Genomic DNA, 17269 nt, shown 5'->3' with positions numbered 1-17269 from the left:
AAAAAAAAAAAATATATATATATATATATATATATATATAATATATATATATATATATATATATATATATATATATATATATATATATATATATATATATATATATATATATTTTTTTTTTTTTTTTTTTTTCAATTAATTATTAAGTTCATTATGCAGTGCAGAAACTGTACCTCTGTAAGACTGACAATGAAGAATGTGATGAATATTTATGAAATACTCATTCAGAAAGTACTTATAATTTTTTTGTGTTTGAGAGTCAGTATAAATACTGTGCCCAACACACCAGGAATCTTCTCTTTCTAGAGCAAAGGCAGCACATGAGCCAGATATTACAAGTGTACCAAAACCACAAGACTGAGATTCAAAAATAATGCCCACAATTATAATGACTATTGCTTCATACCTCACACAGAGGAGCAGCTACATGTCTCAAACCACTTTGGTAGGGGGATCTCAAATGCAACATCCACTTTGATGTTCTCTTAAACAAACCACATCATTGCACTACTAACACAATACTATACAGTATGTGTGGATGCTGCTGTCTTCCAGCTTACCATTGGCCCAGATTGAGGGGTGTGTAATGGCCCACTGTGCTCTGTGTCTGGAAGGTGCCAAACATATAGCCCATTGTCTCCCCGGTGGCTGTGGCCTCCCTGCCGTCATTGCTGGGGATGATGAAGTGAGGTATACTCTCCTCCATGTTGTTATGGGCAGGCTGTGGTGGTCCCTGAGTCATGTGCATCACTGCAGTGTGTGTCGGCTCTCTGTTTGGCTTCCTCCTGCGGATAATGGCATTGGGGACGGGGCTCCTGGCACCACCCATGTTGCTGCTGCCCTCCCCTGCTGCTGCCACTGCTGTTGTGGGTGAGTTGGCCTTAACATACACCTCTATGTTGTCTATGTGGTCGTGCTGCTTGATGTGGGACAGAACAAGAGGCTTGCGCATGAATCCTGCCCCACACAGGGTGCACTCGTATGGCTTTTTGTCTGAGTGGGTGAACATGTGAGCCCTGCAGTTGTTTGAGGAATTGAATGCCTTCCCGCACACTTCACATTTAAAAGGTTTCTCACCTGTATGAATCCTCATGTGCTTTTTATAATGTTGTTGATACACAAAACCTGCCTCACAAAACTCACATTTGTATGGCCGCTCTCCAGTGTGAATGCTCATGGTGTGGCCATTCAATAATCTTTTCCACTTGAAGGCCTTGTCACACAACTCACACTTGTACCGCCTCTCCTGCAGGTGAGTCACTCTCTTGTGAGATGAGAGGTTGCTTTTCTGCCTGAAGCACGTGCCACAGATGTCGCACTCGAAGGGCTTCTCCCCTGTGTGAGTCCGCTCATGGTCCTCCGCCTTGCTCTTCGTGGTGAACACTTTGTTGCACTGACGACACTTAAACTGCTTTATGTGAGTGATGTCAAAGGCCGGACAGCCTGCCCTTCGTTTAACATTCTTTTTCTTTCCTTTATGCAATCTTTTATGTTTAACAAGACTCTCTGCAGTAAGGAAACTTTTATCACAAATTTCACACTTGTGAGATTCACAGTTAATTCCATGAGTTTCGAGATGCGATACCAGAAGTGTTCTTGATGGAAATTCTTTATTACACAAAGAGCATATGCTGGAGCCAGCTTCATCTTCTGTGTCCTCAGCAAGGTCCAGTTCCATCGGCACTCCTTCCTCATCATCAGAGGACACACTCTCCTCCTTGAGCTCCACCTCTGGTGCCAGGGTCACATCCACTCCCTTCACCACCAACTTGCCAGACTTGACAGCCAGCTTCCCAACCTTCCGTGGACGCACTGCTTTGGGTGGCCGGCCTCTTCTTGTGCCACCTTTGGATTTGATGCCTTTTCCTGCTGAATAAAACAATAAAATGAATATTTCTACAAGTCTTTCTCAAAATTATGTATGTATTAAAGTACTGTTTCAATAAACTTGATCTAAAAGACTAAGTGGTGCAAACTACACTTCATCTTTATGACTCATTATTCACAAATCACTTTTAAATTTTTGGTTTTCACTGATCAAAATATAATTCTATTTCATATTTACACTTTAATTTCCTGAAGTTGTGGCTTACACACTATTATAAAAAATAATGCTCAACTTTGACAAAAAAAATGCAGTCATGCAGCAAAATGTGATGGCTACCTTAATTAAGTCATGGATTTGTCTGCCTGCTGTTCCCACACTGGCATGAGGCAAGAACAGTATTGTACAGGCATCCATGTGTGAGTGTGAGGGACAACCTCCCCTGGGTGGTTAATTTCCTTTTCTTCAATGACAAAAGGCTGATGGGGGGAAGCCATGAGGGTGTGGATTTTAACCACTAGCCAATTCACTCCCAAGGTCCCCATCAGTGCAGAAATCCCTGAAGCAACCAATAAAGGCAAGAGCACAGCTAAGCCTCCAGGGAAGTGCAAATCCTATTTACTGGAATTCTTAGCCCAACAAGATTCTGGGTTGAGGTCGCCATCCACTTCCCAGTTGGCTGGCTATCCCACTTGGGACCTACTGAGCTATTACCTGTTGGACAGTGACCAGCATGGTCTTACTACATCCAGCAGGCCTTAATCCCAGACAATGCCAGCAACACTACTGGGCCTCTGGCAAGTGGGTTTGTTGCAGAGGGTCAGCAAATGCCACTGACAGTCTTTGCCCAGTCAGAATGGAGAACCTAGACTAATCAAGAAGATTCCAGTTTAGTGAAACTGTTAAAGGAACCCCATTACTCTATGGGTAAATCAGATAAGGGAGTTAGGGAATGTGAATCCCTCTCCCTGCCCATCTGTGGGGCAGTTTAATCCTGTTAGGGCTAGTTGTTGTTGTTGTTGTTGTTGTTATTACTATTATAGTATTAGATTTTCCTCCTCTTTCTCCTCCTCCTCTGCCTTGTCTGTGCATGTTGAGGTCAAGGCAAATGTGAATGTTAGGTTTATTTAATATTCATATTTGGAGGATGTAGAGAGGATATGAATAGGAGAGATTGTACATATTTTCTTCATTATCTATGTAGTATTACCATTACTGTAATTGTAACCTTTCTTTTAAAATAATGAATTTGTTATTTGATACGTCAATTTCTGTTGCTCGCAGTGCCAGCAGAGTGATGTTGGTGCACTTGGGTATGTGGCTTGTTTGGTTGGCTGTCTTGCCACTGAACAAGGCCATGTGTAAATCTTGTAAATACACAGAAACTCTAGTGACTTGGTGTTTCCACATCTCCACTAATTCTTACTGAACTAAACATCACTAAACAGAATAAGAGAGAGAGAGAGAAGACTATTACATGGTGAGAACAGCAGTGACAACTTTATCCGAATCAACCTCACTGATTCACCATAACAATCCCCCATTACCAGCAGGCATCACTTGGAGGCCAACTGCCCCTGTAACAGTTTCCAAGCCTAGGGTTTTCACATTGTGGGGAGATGTAGCCAAACCTCATGACTCTTCATCATCAACCTGCCCCTACTTGAGTCATAGTTACTTCCCTGTCACTCTTTATAAAAACAAAACTCATCTGCACTCATATGCAACCAATGTCCAGTCTATTGATGTCACCAAATATGAAAAAAGTCTTTTGCCACAGACTGTTAAGCACATTTTCTGAGGCTATAAAGCTCACTTGGTTGACTTCCAGTGAGGTATGCAGCTGACAATCTACCTGTGTTGAGGGGCTTTGGAGGCAACTTTTTAGCCTTTGCTGGCAGGGTGATCTGCTGCTGTTGGTGTTGCCCTTGCTGCTGCTGCTGCTGCTGCTGCTGCTGCTGCTGCTGCTGCTGCTGCTTGGGACTCTCCTCCAACACTGCCTTGCCCACCAGACCTTTCTTCACCAGTGCCAGGGTCATGGTATACTTGCTGGACACAAGCTGCAAACAAACAAAACATGGGGGTGTGCCCTCTACATGAAAGAAGACTGCCTAGAAAACCTGGAGGGAGCAAACAAAGATTCCAATATACTTCTGCATTTAGAAGAGCAGAGTGTATAGGCAGCTTCCAGCAACTAAATTAAAATTGATGTTTATGCTTTCCTCATTATTTTCCTCAATTTACTGATTCCTACAATATCTTTCTTAAAAATAACTTCATTCCACTGCTGATCCTCGACCTAGGGGCACTGGCAGGAAATCTGACTTTCTGAATGGGAAAGCATGGCACCCAATACCTAATTTGGCAATGAAAAGAATGTTAAGAGTGACTCAAATCATTGAGTAATATGACCTAATCATGTACAACAACACTACGCTGTGCAGGAGGCAGGGTAGGGAGGCTGATCCAGGTAGTGGCAACAGAGAAGAGGAACAAAGCCTGGTGTTGCGACCGTCTGTGTACAGGATGCAAGAGTCCAGAAGGACCTTTTAACCTGCACTTAAGCTCTACACCAAGTTACCTAGGTGGTGACTTGGGGAAGTGAGCCGAGTTAAAGGCTGCTGTGAGAGGGGCAGGAATTGTGGTCATAACAAGTGTAGTAAAGATATCTGAAGCTGACATTGGTTTACATCTGTGGCGGTGATTGTCATGCCTGCAGTGGGGACGACCCTGGTGACAATGGTGTCCTTCACTTACCTGTTTCATGCCAACAAGCTGCACTTCCAAAGCATCGATATCGTCCAGCAGCTTGAAGCACTTCTTGCAGACGATGCTTGAATGCACAGCAGCAGCATTCAGCTCAGAGTTGATGATGGAGCCAAGGACGTTGTGGATCTGCAGCTTCCCGCTGGTAGTGGTCACCTGTGGCAGGGAAGGCATTACAAGGAGCACTGCTGCCCACCACACACCAGGGCAGCCTGACAAGCATGCTGCAAGCCTTTCCTCTTCAATGGCTGTGCTCCTCAGTAATTCCTATTATATTAGTGTTAGTTTTTCATTAGTCCTATTTTTCTATTCACACTTACCACCTTATATCCTATGGACAGTTTTTTATGTGAAGCTGGATATGCCTCTGGACAAAAAATATAACTTATTTTTTAGGTACAGCTAAGATCATGACAGATATAACATAAGAACCCAGTCAATACACAGCGAAATGATACCTTCTCTGAGAACACCTCCATGCCACCCTTAGCAAACATGCCAAGGTGCACATTACAGACGAGGCAGTGAGGGGTGGTGGAGCCGCCCGTCCTGTTCACCTTCGGGGCCAACTGGGACATCTGAAGAGGAGGTGGCTGGAGCTGCTGTTGCTGCTGCTGCTGCTGCATCTGTTGCTGTGGCTGAGGCTGCTGCTGAGGGGGTGGAGGCTGTGGGTGTTGCTGTTGCTGCAGCTGCTGCTGCTGTTGATGCTGTGCAGGCAACTGATGCTGCTGTTGCAGCTGTTGTTGTTGCTGAATCTGCATCTGCTGTAAGCCAAAAGGCTGCCATTTGTGCACAATTTGTTGTCGGTTGTTCCACTCCATCTGGAAGGTAAATCACAAGCACATACTTCAATATATTTTAATTCAATGAAAATAATGAGTTGTCAAGGCAATACAAATAATTTCCCAAATGCATATATTGTACCTGCTTTATTAATGGAATGAAACACAACTTGCCTTTTCCCGTAAGTGGGCAGCACACATGAGGCACCACCCATGAAAAAAAAAACAGAACAAGTAGAATACAATAGAGTCACTCACATTAGATGCCCATTTCTACAACATAACCAGGGGACAGCTGCACAAGTGGTGCTAAAAGCCACGTGTCATTCCATAGGCAACGTACCAGTTGTAACCCTTAACTTAACTGAAGTGCTTCGTTCCCTTTATGGATCCTCCTAAAGCCACACTAGCCACTGTTCACCAGTGTTGTGGCCATGCTTGTTGAACTAGTACTGTTTCAATCTTGGGCACTCAACAGTGAAAAACTTTTCAAAACAACACCTAAACTGGTGTTATAATCTCTTATCCAGAAAAGAATCCACCAAAAGACACTCAAAAGAAATTTAACAACACGTTTGATTCCATAACTTTTAATGTAAGAGGGCCACTGGTTAAGGAAAACAAAAACTTGAAAAAAAATAAAATAAATAAAATAAAATGAAATAAAATAAAATGATAAATAAAAAAAAATTAAAATAATAAAAAAAAATAATAATAAATAAAAAATAAATAAATGCCAGTTCTCAAAGCGATGTCACATAGAATGATCAAATAATAGAGGATAAGTGTCTGAAATTTCTCTCTTGAAAGAGTTAATGTAATAGGAAGGAGGAACCACAGAAGCAGGCATGAGGTTCCACAGTTCATCAGAGAAGAGGATAAATGATTAACTGGATAACTCTTGCATTAGAGAGGTGGACAGAATAGGGGTGAGAGAAGGTAGAAAGTCTTGTACAATGAGGCCATGGGAGGAGGGGAGGCATGCAGTTAACAAGATCAGAAGAGCAGTTAGTATGAAAACAACAGTAGAAGATAGCAAGAGATGTAACATTGCATCAATAAGAGAGAGAGACTGAAGGCAGTCAGTTAGAGAAAAGGAGTTGGTAAGATTGAAAAGCTTTTGATTCCACCCTGTCTAAAAAAGCGGTATGAGTGGAATCCCCTCATATATGTGAAGCATACTCCATATGTGGATGGACAAGGCCCCCTGTACAGAGTTTGCAGCTGGTGGGGTAAAAAAAACTGGTGAAGACAACTCAGAACACCTAACTTCATAGAAGCCATTTTAGCTAGAGATGAGATGTGAAGTTTCTAGTTCAGACTGTAAATAAAGAAAAAGGGAAAGTTATCTGGAGTGTTGTCAAGTTGATCGATGGAGGAATTGAGTTTTTGAGGCATTGAACATTACAGTGAACCCCAGTTTTTCATGGTTCAGCTATCACTGCTTACTTTTACACAGTTTTTTCATTGGAACCTAACTATTTTTACAATGTGGGAGATCCTACTTTATATATATATATATAAAAAAAAAAAGTTATTATATTTGATAAAATACAAGCTAAATCATGGTGTGACTATTCAACACTTGTTTTATTTTATAAAACTTTGTAAATTATGGCATATTTAAAAATTATTGAATGTCTGCTTTATTTTAGAAATATCTTAGGTCTTAAAATACAGGAGAGTTAGCTGACACACAGTCAACCACATGTTTGAGAGATGAATTGTGGCTGTGTGACAGTCAGTGAGTGACCTTGATGCAATGCACTCTCTCTCTGTGTGTGTGTGTGTGTGTGTGTGTGTGTGTCTGTGTGTGTGTGTGTGTGTGTGTGTGTGTGTGTGTATAGAGTGCTGTAACACCAGCCACTGTTAAGGTCACCCACTGGCTGTCACACAGCCACAATTCATCTCTCTCTCTCTCTCTCTCTCTCTCTCTCTCTCTCTCTCTCTCTCTCTCTCTCTCTCTCTCTCTCTCTCTCTCTCTCTCTCTCTAACCCCATATATGTTTCTTATATCTTGCTGCACAGCTACTTCATCACCTTGATTCATCTCATCCATCAGTAAGTACCTGTACTGATTTTCCTTATTAACAGAGACAATAAATAGACATTTTAAGGGTAGTGTCAATATAATGTGGATTTTAGCACTACACATAACCCTGTGAAAAACTGGGGATTCACTGCACTAAGTTTGCTCTGCCCCAGTCACAAATTTTAAAGAGATTACAAGTCAGGCATTCTGTGGCTTCTGTGTGAGATATTTCATTCCTGAAACGCTGGGCATCAACGAAGATATGAAACAGTGCATGGTGGTATCATCAGTGTGGAGTGGATAGGACAAGAAGTTTGGTTTAGATCACTGATGAATAGCAGGAAGAGAGTGGGTGACAGGACAGAACCCTGAGGAACACCACTTAAGAGAGGAACAGTGACTGCAGTAGCAACAGAAGAGTCAGAAAGGAAACTTAAGATGAAGTTACAGAGGGAAGCCGTAGGAATGTAATTTGGAAATCAAAGCTTTGTGCCAGACTCTATCAAAAGCTTTTGATATGTCTAAGGCAAAAGGAAGTTTCACAGAAACCCCTGAAAGAGGATGACCAAGACTCAGTAAGGAAAGCTAATAGAGTGGCTGAATGCAGGCAAACTTCCAGCAAGAAGGAAAGGTAGATGTTGATAGACAGAGTTGGAAGAGTTTGACAAGGCAAGGTGCAAGCACAGAGACACAGTTTTGGAGACCAATAGGAGGGACCACATCAGGTCCATAAGCCTTCTGAGGGTTAAGGCCAGTATGGGCATGGAAAACATTACTGCAAAGGATCATACAGCCAAATTATCAAATAACCTCTTCCTCCTTCCCACCTGGAAACCAATCTTCGTTTATTATCAGTCACAAGGAGACTCCTTGAGCAGTACATGAATAGGTCAAGCAGCAGAAAAATGAACTAGTGTTGCTCCTTCACAAAGAGTGGCCCAGCACTACCTCTTCACCAACCTCTTCGTGTATTTCATGCTTAATTACATTGTTTTTCCATGTTATTGTATTAGTAATTGGTTACAGTATCAGATATAACTTTCTAGGCATCATATGAAAAATCATACTCTGCAGGAAATACTACTTTTCACTGTGTTAAAGAAGCACAAAACGATTCTCATCTGTCCCAGGCAAGGCTGTCATCTACAATTTCTGGGTTCCCTGCCCTCCCTCTCTCACCAGCCACAGGAACAGGGTCCTCATCATCCTTTAGCTCAGCTGTTAATTGTAGAGTTTTTGAGCTTCTTTTTGCACATCCGTTATTTAATGGGTTTCTATTTAATTTTTAGAATATAAATTTGCATTGTATAAATGTTTATTTCTCTGGCTGTTTTGAAATGATGGCCAGAAAATCCCACAGTGGTGGTGGCTGGCAGGAACATTTCCCCCACCAACCCTGTTATGATGGACTGGCTCTACTATTGTGTTTCTAAGAACATATCCCAATCTTATAACTAGGGAGCAGCATACTGCAGCTCTTCCTTACTCATGTTCACAGACAACTCTACTTAGGTAAAGTGAATATGATGCTTCATACTGTTGAGGCTGTGGTGAAACTGGAGGTTGGCAGGCTTCACTTGAAAACATCTCCATGGCTGCTAACAGAAAGACTTGCCTGGTATTTTCTGCAAAACCTAGTGTGTATCACCATTTTCCATATTGTTTATACAGATACGAATCACAGAATATTTTCCATCATTTCAATATATGTAAAATGCACTAATTCTCTAGTTTTCAAAGTTTGTATGATTTGCATGAGTACCAACACAATATTGAACACCCTCTCACATGGAAAAACAGAGGAGAGCGTCTGCTAATACCATGACAGGAGGCGTCTTCTCTAGAAGACTCTCAGAGGAAAGGGGAAGAGGTAAATTGATAACCTGGCAATGGGTAGCATGAAGTAGTTGGAGGGTGGAGGAGAGGGAGGAGCAAGCCCTAAATTATCCAAGGCAGAGTTTTTGGCAAAGGTTTGAGCAAAGGGTTTTGAGATAGATGAGATGGCAGTGTGGTGGTGCCATCTGGTTGAAATAAAGGAAGGAAAGAAGTAAAGTCTTTAGACATGTTTTTGGCTAGGTGCCCGAAGTCGTGAGAGGAGTTAAAGTTAGAAAGATTTTGACACTATTGATGAGAGTCTTTTGGCTAGTTGGAGGACAGACTTGGCATGATCCTGGGCAGAAATATAAGGCACATGATATTCAGATAATGGAAGGCTAAAGTTCCTTTTGTGGACCACTTTTCTATCATGTATAACATGAGAAAAGGCTGTGTTAAACCAAGGTTTATAAGGTGCAGAACAAGAGAATGAGTGAAGAATGTATGCCTCTATGCCAGACACTATCACTTCTGTTATGCACTCAACACAAAGAGACAGGTCTCTTACACAGAAGCAGTAGTCATTCCATGGAGAATCAATATAATATCTCCTCAGATCCCTCCAATCAGCAGCAGCAAAATGCCAGAGGCACCTCTGCTTTGGGGGATCCTGAGGAGGGATTGAAGCGATAGAAGAAGATACAGATATGAGGCTGTGCTTGGAGGAGCCCAGTAGAGAAAATAGATTGACAGCATAAGCAGAAGGATTAAGAGGTTAGGAAGAGGTCAGGAATGTTGGGCGTATCTCCAAGATGGTCAGGAATACATGTAGGGTGTTACACTAATTGCTGTAGATCATGCAGGATAGCAAAGTTAAAGGCTAGTTTACCAGAATGGTCAGTGAAGGGAGAGGAAAACCAAAGATGGTAAACACTGAAGTCTCCAAGAATGGAGATCTCCACAAAAGGGAAAGGAGTCAGGATGTGCTCCGCTTTGAAAGTTAAGTAGTCAAAGAATTTTTATTGTCAGAGAAGTTAGATGAGAGGTATACAGTACATAGAAATTTAGTTGTAGTTGTAGCCAGATAGTGGAAAATTCAAAAGATTCAAGAGTGTGGGCATGAGAGCAAGTTAGGTTGTTGTGCACATAGACACAGCATCCAACTTTGGATTGAAAATTAGGATAGAGAAAGTAGGGAGGAACTGTCAGTTGCCTCAAACACCTATGTTTTGGTGAGGAAGAGATAAGGTTTAGTAGAAGAGAGGTGGTGTTCCAAAGACTGAAAAGCGGATCGAAGGCTGCAGATGTTGCCAAAGTTAATGAAGAAAAGTGAAAAGTGAAGACACTTAGGGTCAATACCAGAAGAGCAGTCTGACCTGAGGACATTTGTAGTCCCCTCCCCAGACAGGAACTATGAGGTTGGTGTAAGAGTTGCCATATTTATTTAAGAATTTTGAGTGAAGGGTGTGCGTGTAATTAGGTGCTTGTAGTTTTGTGCAAAAGAGAGTTATCTTTAAAGGGTGGGCTGACTGCCCCCTTGTACTGAGACATAAAGGGTAACATTTGGTGAAATCACAGCTACATCATTAATAAGTTCATAGCACCCCCTGATCCAGTGCTTGAAATCTCACTGGAAGTAATTATCATTTTTATAGATGTCTACTGTCTTGTTAAACACAACCATTATCCAAGCAACACAATAGCCACTACAAGTGCTAAAGTGGCACTGTGATGATGTGGTTTTACCCATGTTTGGTGGGTCAGGACACATGGAATAACATGTGAAATCAATCTAGTGTCTTATATAATATACACGTTAATTAGAGAGAAAAAAAAAACTTGGGAGGGAAGATGGACTCGCACTGTGAGGCATGTCAGACTTCCTAGAGGCATCAAGGGTTTGGTAGTTACCCCACATACAAACTTTGACAGGTGCTCAGTATACTAATTACCATGTGCAGAACTAAAAGAAAAAATAACACAGACAATTTGAAACTAGAGTCATGGCGATAGACTGAAGTGATCTACCTACAAGAACTAAATGAAGTAAAAAAAAAAAATAAATAAATAAATAAATAAATGGGATGCGTTTCCGCTTTGCCTCCTCTCAGCTGCCCCTCAAGCTTTCAGCATTCTGCGTGACTCAGTTCCTGCTGCCACCCTCGCCCATCCAGGACAGGGCAGCGCTCCTAACCCGGTGGTGGCAGCTGGTAAGGCAGTGAGCGGCGAGAGCAGCGAGCAGTGGTGCCAAGGGTGAGGCGGCCAGGCGGGACTGTTGACGCGCTGCAGTGGGCGGCGGTGGGCGTGTGTGATGAGCGCCTCTCCCTGCCATAGACACGTCACAGGCACACCCAGGGGAAATATTCAATAACTTTTCAACCTTGTCATACCTCTTGCATTTGTATGAAGGCGTGGGGAGGAGGTCAGGAGCGCGGCCACCCCAGAGCAGCTCAGTGACGCCAACAAACGACAACAACAACAATATAGCGGCGGGTGGCTCGGCTCGGCTTGTTTTGTTCCAATAATGCAGGCGGGAAGCTGTTGCTGCTGCTGTGTCCGTGTAAATCTTCTAAAGAATATCGCTCATTTTTACTTATTGAAAATATTGCCTGCATTTCAGTTAATGAATTTTAGGCTTCATGTATACTCGTCAACACTCCTCAGAAACAAACCGCTGCTCAAGCTTGCCACCTCTTATCACAGCGCTTGCCACGTTGCCGCCCAGCGCAAGTCTTCAGCTTCGGTTCATCAGTTTATTTAAGAAAAAACATGGAATTACAAAAGATGGAGTAAATCTTCAATATCGGACATCTTTATAAATACTGGATGCTGCTCTGCTCATTATTTCCATGCACAATGAAACAGAAATCAGACTGCTTATGTCATATGAGATTACTTTCTTACTTGTGCTTTTCTCAATTACAGTTATTATTATATCTAACCTATTTACCTTTTACAGTTGCAATGTTGATGCAAATCTTGATCGGTTTCCGTCGCAGACTTTTTTCCAGATTCAAGTTGAGAGGTTACTACGATCAAGGAACTACCATCCTTACTCAGCCTGCAGAGATGCATGCATGTAAGTCCTAAACACCTCAAACAAAAACTCTGGAGTTTAATTTCTACTCACCAGGAAAACACGGGGAAAGATTACATAATAAATATACGTTCATCATGCTAATGAACTGTTACTTATGATCTGGCGATACCGAAAACATTACAGTTAGATTCGATCGATATGTACCGACTAAATGACTTTACATCGGTCATGAACATCAGTGGGAGATGTGGAAGCAAGGCAATTTTAGGCACGACTGACATATGAAGCAGGGACACGTTCAGGGAGAGCCCACATCACCTCACGCGGCGCATCCACAGCACTGTAACATGACCTATTTGAAACAGTGGATATCTAAGATTACTCCCCATGTGGCGACAGGACATATTCTCCTTATCTAACTTAAATTTACAACTACTCTTCACTCAGCCACCACAGCGCTCTGGAATGTGTGTTCATGACACAATGAAAGAAGCAGGTTGTCAGTCAGTCTGCTCCTTTCGTGTCGCTTGGTGAAGGGAGCCACTCCCTACTGAAGTCCACGCCTGGCGCCGCACTCCCATCCTACCCAACATTCTCCCACACTCCTGCAGCGCCCAGACAGCAAGTGCGTAGGCTTTGAGGAGGGGAATCTCGAGCAGCTGGAGGAAAGAGAGGATGGAGGCGCCGAGGAGGAGTCCCATGAAGCCTCCAATGTGGCTAACGAGGGCCGGCACAGGGTAGGCGTAAGACTCCTCAACACGCTCGCTCTGCGTGCCTTCCATGAACACCTGGGAAGAGAGGCTGGCACCAGGTCACATACATATACTCTCTCTCTCTCTCTCTCTCTCTCTCTCTCTCTCTCTCTCTCTCTCTCTCTCTCTCTCTCTCTCTCTCTCTCTCTCTCTCTCTCTCTCCTCTCTCTCTCTCTCTCTCTCTCTCTCTTCTCTCTCTCTCTCTCTCTCTCAATATTGAACCATGAGTTCCAAGGGGTTGTTAAAAATGTGTGATTTAGAAAATGAACGCTGCAGAGAGAGAGAGAGAGAGAGAGAGAGAGAGAGAGAGAGAGAGAGAGAGAGAGAGAGAGAGAGAGATACCTTGACGACGGAGTTCCTCTGAGTGTTCCAGGTGGTGTCAGTGTTGGCGCGGTAAATGCTGAGGGAGCAGGCGGGCGGGCAGTCGCAAGCGGCGGTGTAGTTGAAGCGGCCGTAGTCATGCAGGTGGTAGATGGCCCCAGACACGCGCCTCACCTCCTCCTCCGTCCTGCAGGCTCGCCCCTCGCCAAGCATATACGGCAGCCTAGTGAAGAGAAGGGAGGGGGGGAATGGCGAATGTATGTACAGTGCATATACGAGTATGAAGAGATGTGCATGCAGTATGTGTGTGTGTGTGTGTGTGTGTGTGTGTGTGTGTGTGTGTGTGTGTGTGTGTGTGTGTGTGTGTGTGTGTGTGTGAGCGAATATTTCGTTAAACAAATTAATAAAAAATGCAAATATTGATTGACTGATTGAGTTCAGGCACCATAATAAAGGCAAAGAATGTAGCTCTTATTATTAGCAATAACATATCTTTGCGTATTTCAACATTATTCTTCTAATTACGAATAACTAGTTAATACTGCATTTTTCTATTTCTTTATTTACTTTTCCATCGTGACTGGAATGTACAGCAATTATAGGAAAGCATGGGACGCTAACAACAGGAATAAGATGAACACATTATGGCAAAACTTAAATATATCTAACTTCCTCCCACTCCTCTTCTTTTGGAGCCATATGACCCCGTTGTTGTTTCGAATAAAATTTAGTCAGTCAATTAATTAATCAACCTCCACCACCACTACCACCTCCTCCTCCTCCTCCTCTTCCTCCTGTTCTCCTTTCTCTAGTGCTAGCAATTAGTGAAGATTGGTGTGATGAAGCAATGTGGCAGGGATTGGGAATTTGTTGCTGCTTGTATTCTTATATTTGTCATATTCCTCGTTCTCCCTCCCCGTGGTCTCACCTGCAGCCGTGGCGCCGCAGGACGTGGGCGTGCAGACACGTGAGGCGGCATACCTTGCTGCTGTAGTTGGCTTTCTGGCGGCACGGGCGTGAGGTGCGGTCCAAGAGCTGCACGTGCTGGAAGTTGCGTGCTTCATGTGGGGGTGACACACACACACACACAAATGCAGACTATTCCTTACTCCTCCATTTTCTCTCTCTCTCTCTCTCTCTCTCTCTCTCTCTCTCTCTCTCTCTCTCTCTCTCTCTCTCTCTCTCTCTCTCTCTCTCTCTCTCTCTCTCTCTCTCTCTCTCTCTCTCTCTCTCTCTCTCTCTCTCTCTCTCTCTCTCTCTCTCTCTCTCTCTCTCTCTCTCTCTCACCTGAAGCGTGACAGACACAAGGCGGTGACAGCCAAGCTTCCTGCGCGTTTTGGTGATCTTCTGAGGACAGGGCATTCCGTCCTCAATGGCCTCGGATGCCAGGCGTAGGGGATCGTGCACCGCCACCTGAAGAAGGAAGAAGCAGCAAGTGACAAAAAACACAGAAAAGAATACTGGAAGGGAGAAGCTTGAAAATATGGAAGATGTGTGAGAGAGAGAGAGAGAGAGAGAGAGAGAGAGAGAGAGAGAGAGAGAGAGAGAGAGAGAGAGAGAGAGAGAGAGAGAGAGAGAGAGAGAGAGAGAGAGAGAGAGAGAGAGAGAGAGAGAGAGAGAAATAGAAAAAATCTGGCTGGTATAGGATCATTATGAAAAGGGAAATGCAATGTAAGAAGAAGATGAAGGGAGAACGAAGAGCACAAGTCAGAGGGAGGGAGAGGAAGGGAATGAGCAACACAAGTCAGAGGGAGGGAGAGGATGGGAACGAACAACACAAATCAGAGGGAGAGAGAGGAAGGGAATGAACAATACAAGTCAGAGGGAGGGAAAGAGAAAGGGAACGAACAATACAAGTCTGGGAGAGAGAGACGAAGGGAATGAGCAACACAAATGAGAGGGAGGGAGAGGAAGGGAATGAATAACACAAGTCAGAGGGAGGAAGAGGAAGGGAATGACAACAGACATACACTTAGGTACCTTAAATCCCCGAAATTTGTATCCGTATGGGTGTCCACGATAACGAAGCTGAAGATAAATGCCGAAGTGAGGGCCGGGCGTGGAGGTGAAGGCCCCTAGGGAGAGAGAGAGAGAGAGAGAGAGAGAGAGAGAGAGAGAGAGAGAGAGAGAGAGAGAGAGAGAGAGAGAGAGAGAGAGAGAGAGAGAGAGAGAGAGAGAGAGAGAGAGAGAGAGAGAGAGAGAGAGAGAGAGAGAGAGAGAGAGAGAGAGAGAGAGAGAGAGAGAGAGAGAGAGAGAGAGAGAGAGAGAGAGAGAGAGAGAGAGAGAGAGAGAGAGAGAGAGAGAGAGAGAGAGAGAGAGAGAGAGAGAGAGAGAGAGAGAGAGAGAGAGAGAGAGAGTTTATACTTTATTAGGAAAAAAAGTACATATTCCTCCCGCACATAATTATTCACCGCACTTCGCACAGGACAAAATCTAAAAACGAGCACCCATTTTTTTTTTTTCCAAATTCCTGTGAAAGCCAATACGAAGAAAAACAACACTCCCTGTATTGGAAAGGAAAATGCCAAGAGTAGATATGACGCTACAGTATAACATGGCATGAGGAGTGAGGTGTCAGTAGCTGTGCACCGAAGCGAGAGTGACAGCATGCAGCGTGACACAGACCTGTATTCCGAAACACTCTGCTCTCTTACTGCAACTACCTTCTAGGGCTACACAGACGATTATCCGGGTTTTCAAGAGTGTATCTCCTGTTAATAATGTAGAAATCTTGTTAATCTGTCAATGGAACCGTAAAAACAGCCTTAAAAATCCGCGTAACTTCAACTAGAGCCTTTCGAAAGTAATTGGGGTGCGAGCAGAAATGTTTCAGAATGTGGTCCACAGTAAGAAGTTAGCGCGGCGTACCAGAGAAGGTGTGACACAGGCCGTAACGAGTGAATGTTGACCGCCACACGCCGTGCCCCTCACACCGCCTGCCGGGCCCCACGTAGCACTGAGAGAGAGAGAGAGAGAGAGAGAGAGAGAGAGAGAGAGAGAGAGAGAGAGAGAGAGAGAGAGAGAGAGAGAGAGAGAGAGAGAGAGTCTATGTCATCCTTCATTCTGTCCCTGTCTTTATGAATGAGGAGCAGCAGAAGGCTTATCGGTATTATTCCTCCTCCTCCTCCTCCTCCTCCTCCTACTACTACTACTACTACTACTACTACTACTACCCATAGTACTTACTATTTACTAATGCTGCTACTGCCACTAAATAGATAGAGGAATGAATCAACACACACACACACACACACACACACACACACACACACACACACACACACACACACACACACACACACACACACACACCTGTGCCACAAGTCGGTGCAGGTGGAAGCCCCCCTGGCGCCACACCTCCTCTAGGGTCAGGTTGGACACGCCGAGCAGCTTGAGGTCTACGTCTTTGGGCATTTTGTCCCGCCGCCCAGCCTTCCGCCACAGCCTCAGCAGGTTGTGGAAGTCAAATTTGTCACTGAGGGACACAGTAGCGACGGCGGCTATCACCAAACACCGCACCACACCACCCAGCCATCAAGTCTTCCCGTCACTGGTAAGTCCCTCCGTCATGTCTTTCCGCTATAACTCTGTCATCCCGTTTTTGTGAAGTCTCTTTGTCATTATTAAGTTTTCCCGTCATCACTGGAAAAAGTCCTCGAACAATAACTGAAATATTCTCGTCATTTCACAAGTCTTCCCGTCATGCCACAAGTCTTCCCGTCATGCCACAAGTCTTCCCATCATTCCCTAAATATTCCTGTCATTTATAAAGCATCTTGATAAAATACCAAAGTTTTACAGTTTCGGAAAATTCACGAGTGCGGCAGTTGTCAAGACGGCTGTGCAGACTCACTGACCTGGGGCAGATGGTGACGCCGGGCAGGGCGGTGAGGTTGGCGTCATCGTAAGAGACCCTCATGGTGGTGGGCCGCCTCAG

The 17269-nt window shown here is 43.9% G+C and overlaps 2 protein-coding genes across 6 annotated transcripts in view; both read right to left on the bottom strand.

Moving 5' to 3' along the window:
- Nucleotides 1–223: 223 nt before the first annotated feature.
- Nucleotides 224–11746, bottom strand: LOC135102626 (zinc finger and SCAN domain-containing protein 12-like). 2 transcript variants are annotated; one of them, XM_064007900.1, is made up of 5 exons: nt 11610–11746; nt 5050–5412; nt 4583–4747; nt 3681–3885; nt 224–1869 (listed from the first exon to the last, which is right to left on the bottom strand). In XM_064007900.1, exons 1-5 carry the CDS (start codon nt 11616–11618, stop codon nt 557–559), a joined length of 2055 nt encoding a protein of 684 aa, XP_063863970.1. In that variant the 5' UTR covers nt 11619–11746; the 3' UTR covers nt 224–556. The 2 variants fall into 2 exon arrangements, with proteins under 2 accessions (XP_063863970.1, XP_063863971.1); XM_064007901.1 differs by having other exon boundaries at nt 224–1866.
- Nucleotides 11747–12746: 1000 nt separating this feature from the next.
- The window catches only part of LOC135102627 (acid-sensing ion channel 3-like), a 6660-nt gene continuing 2137 nt past the window's right edge, over nt 12747–17269 (bottom strand). Inside the window, exons 2-9 of one of the 4 annotated variants that reach the window (XM_064007903.1) lie at nt 17190–17269; nt 16645–16807; nt 16201–16288; nt 15313–15407; nt 14620–14745; nt 14261–14376; nt 13354–13555; nt 12747–13047 (exon numbers count right to left, since the gene is read on the bottom strand). The exon at nt 17190–17269 is cut by the window's right edge and continues 79 nt beyond it. In XM_064007903.1, coding sequence (XP_063863973.1) covers nt 12760–13047; nt 13354–13555; nt 14261–14376; nt 14620–14745; nt 15313–15407; nt 16201–16288; nt 16645–16807; nt 17190–17251 — 1140 coding nt within the window. In that variant the 5' untranslated portion in view covers nt 17252–17269 and the 3' untranslated portion in view covers nt 12747–12759. Of the gene's footprint in view, nt 13061–13353; nt 13556–14260; nt 14377–14619; nt 14746–15312; nt 15408–16200; nt 16289–16644; nt 16808–17189 lie in introns of all 4 variants that reach the window. The other 3 variants (XM_064007906.1, XM_064007905.1, XM_064007904.1) reach the window with 3 other exon arrangements.

The sequence above is a fragment of the Scylla paramamosain genome, chromosome 8 (genome assembly GCF_035594125.1).
Source record: "Scylla paramamosain isolate STU-SP2022 chromosome 8, ASM3559412v1, whole genome shotgun sequence".
NCBI lineage: Eukaryota > Metazoa > Arthropoda > Malacostraca > Decapoda > Portunidae > Scylla > Scylla paramamosain.
The sequence above is the reverse complement of the archived record's forward strand: the minus strand, read 5'-3'. Positions and strand labels throughout refer to the sequence as shown.

What these genes read in the sequence shown, in the direction of transcription:
- LOC135102626 (XM_064007900.1), bottom strand. An exon ending in TGGAGGTGTTCTCAGAGAAG is followed by an intron (nt 4,748 to 5,049) that starts GTATCATTTCGC and finishes TCCCTGCCACAG; the next exon opens with GTGACCACTACCAGCGGGAA. An exon ending in TCCAAAGCCCCTCAACACAG is followed by an intron (nt 1,870 to 3,680) that starts GTAGATTGTCAG and finishes TGTTTTATTCAG; the next exon opens with CAGGAAAAGGCATCAAATCC.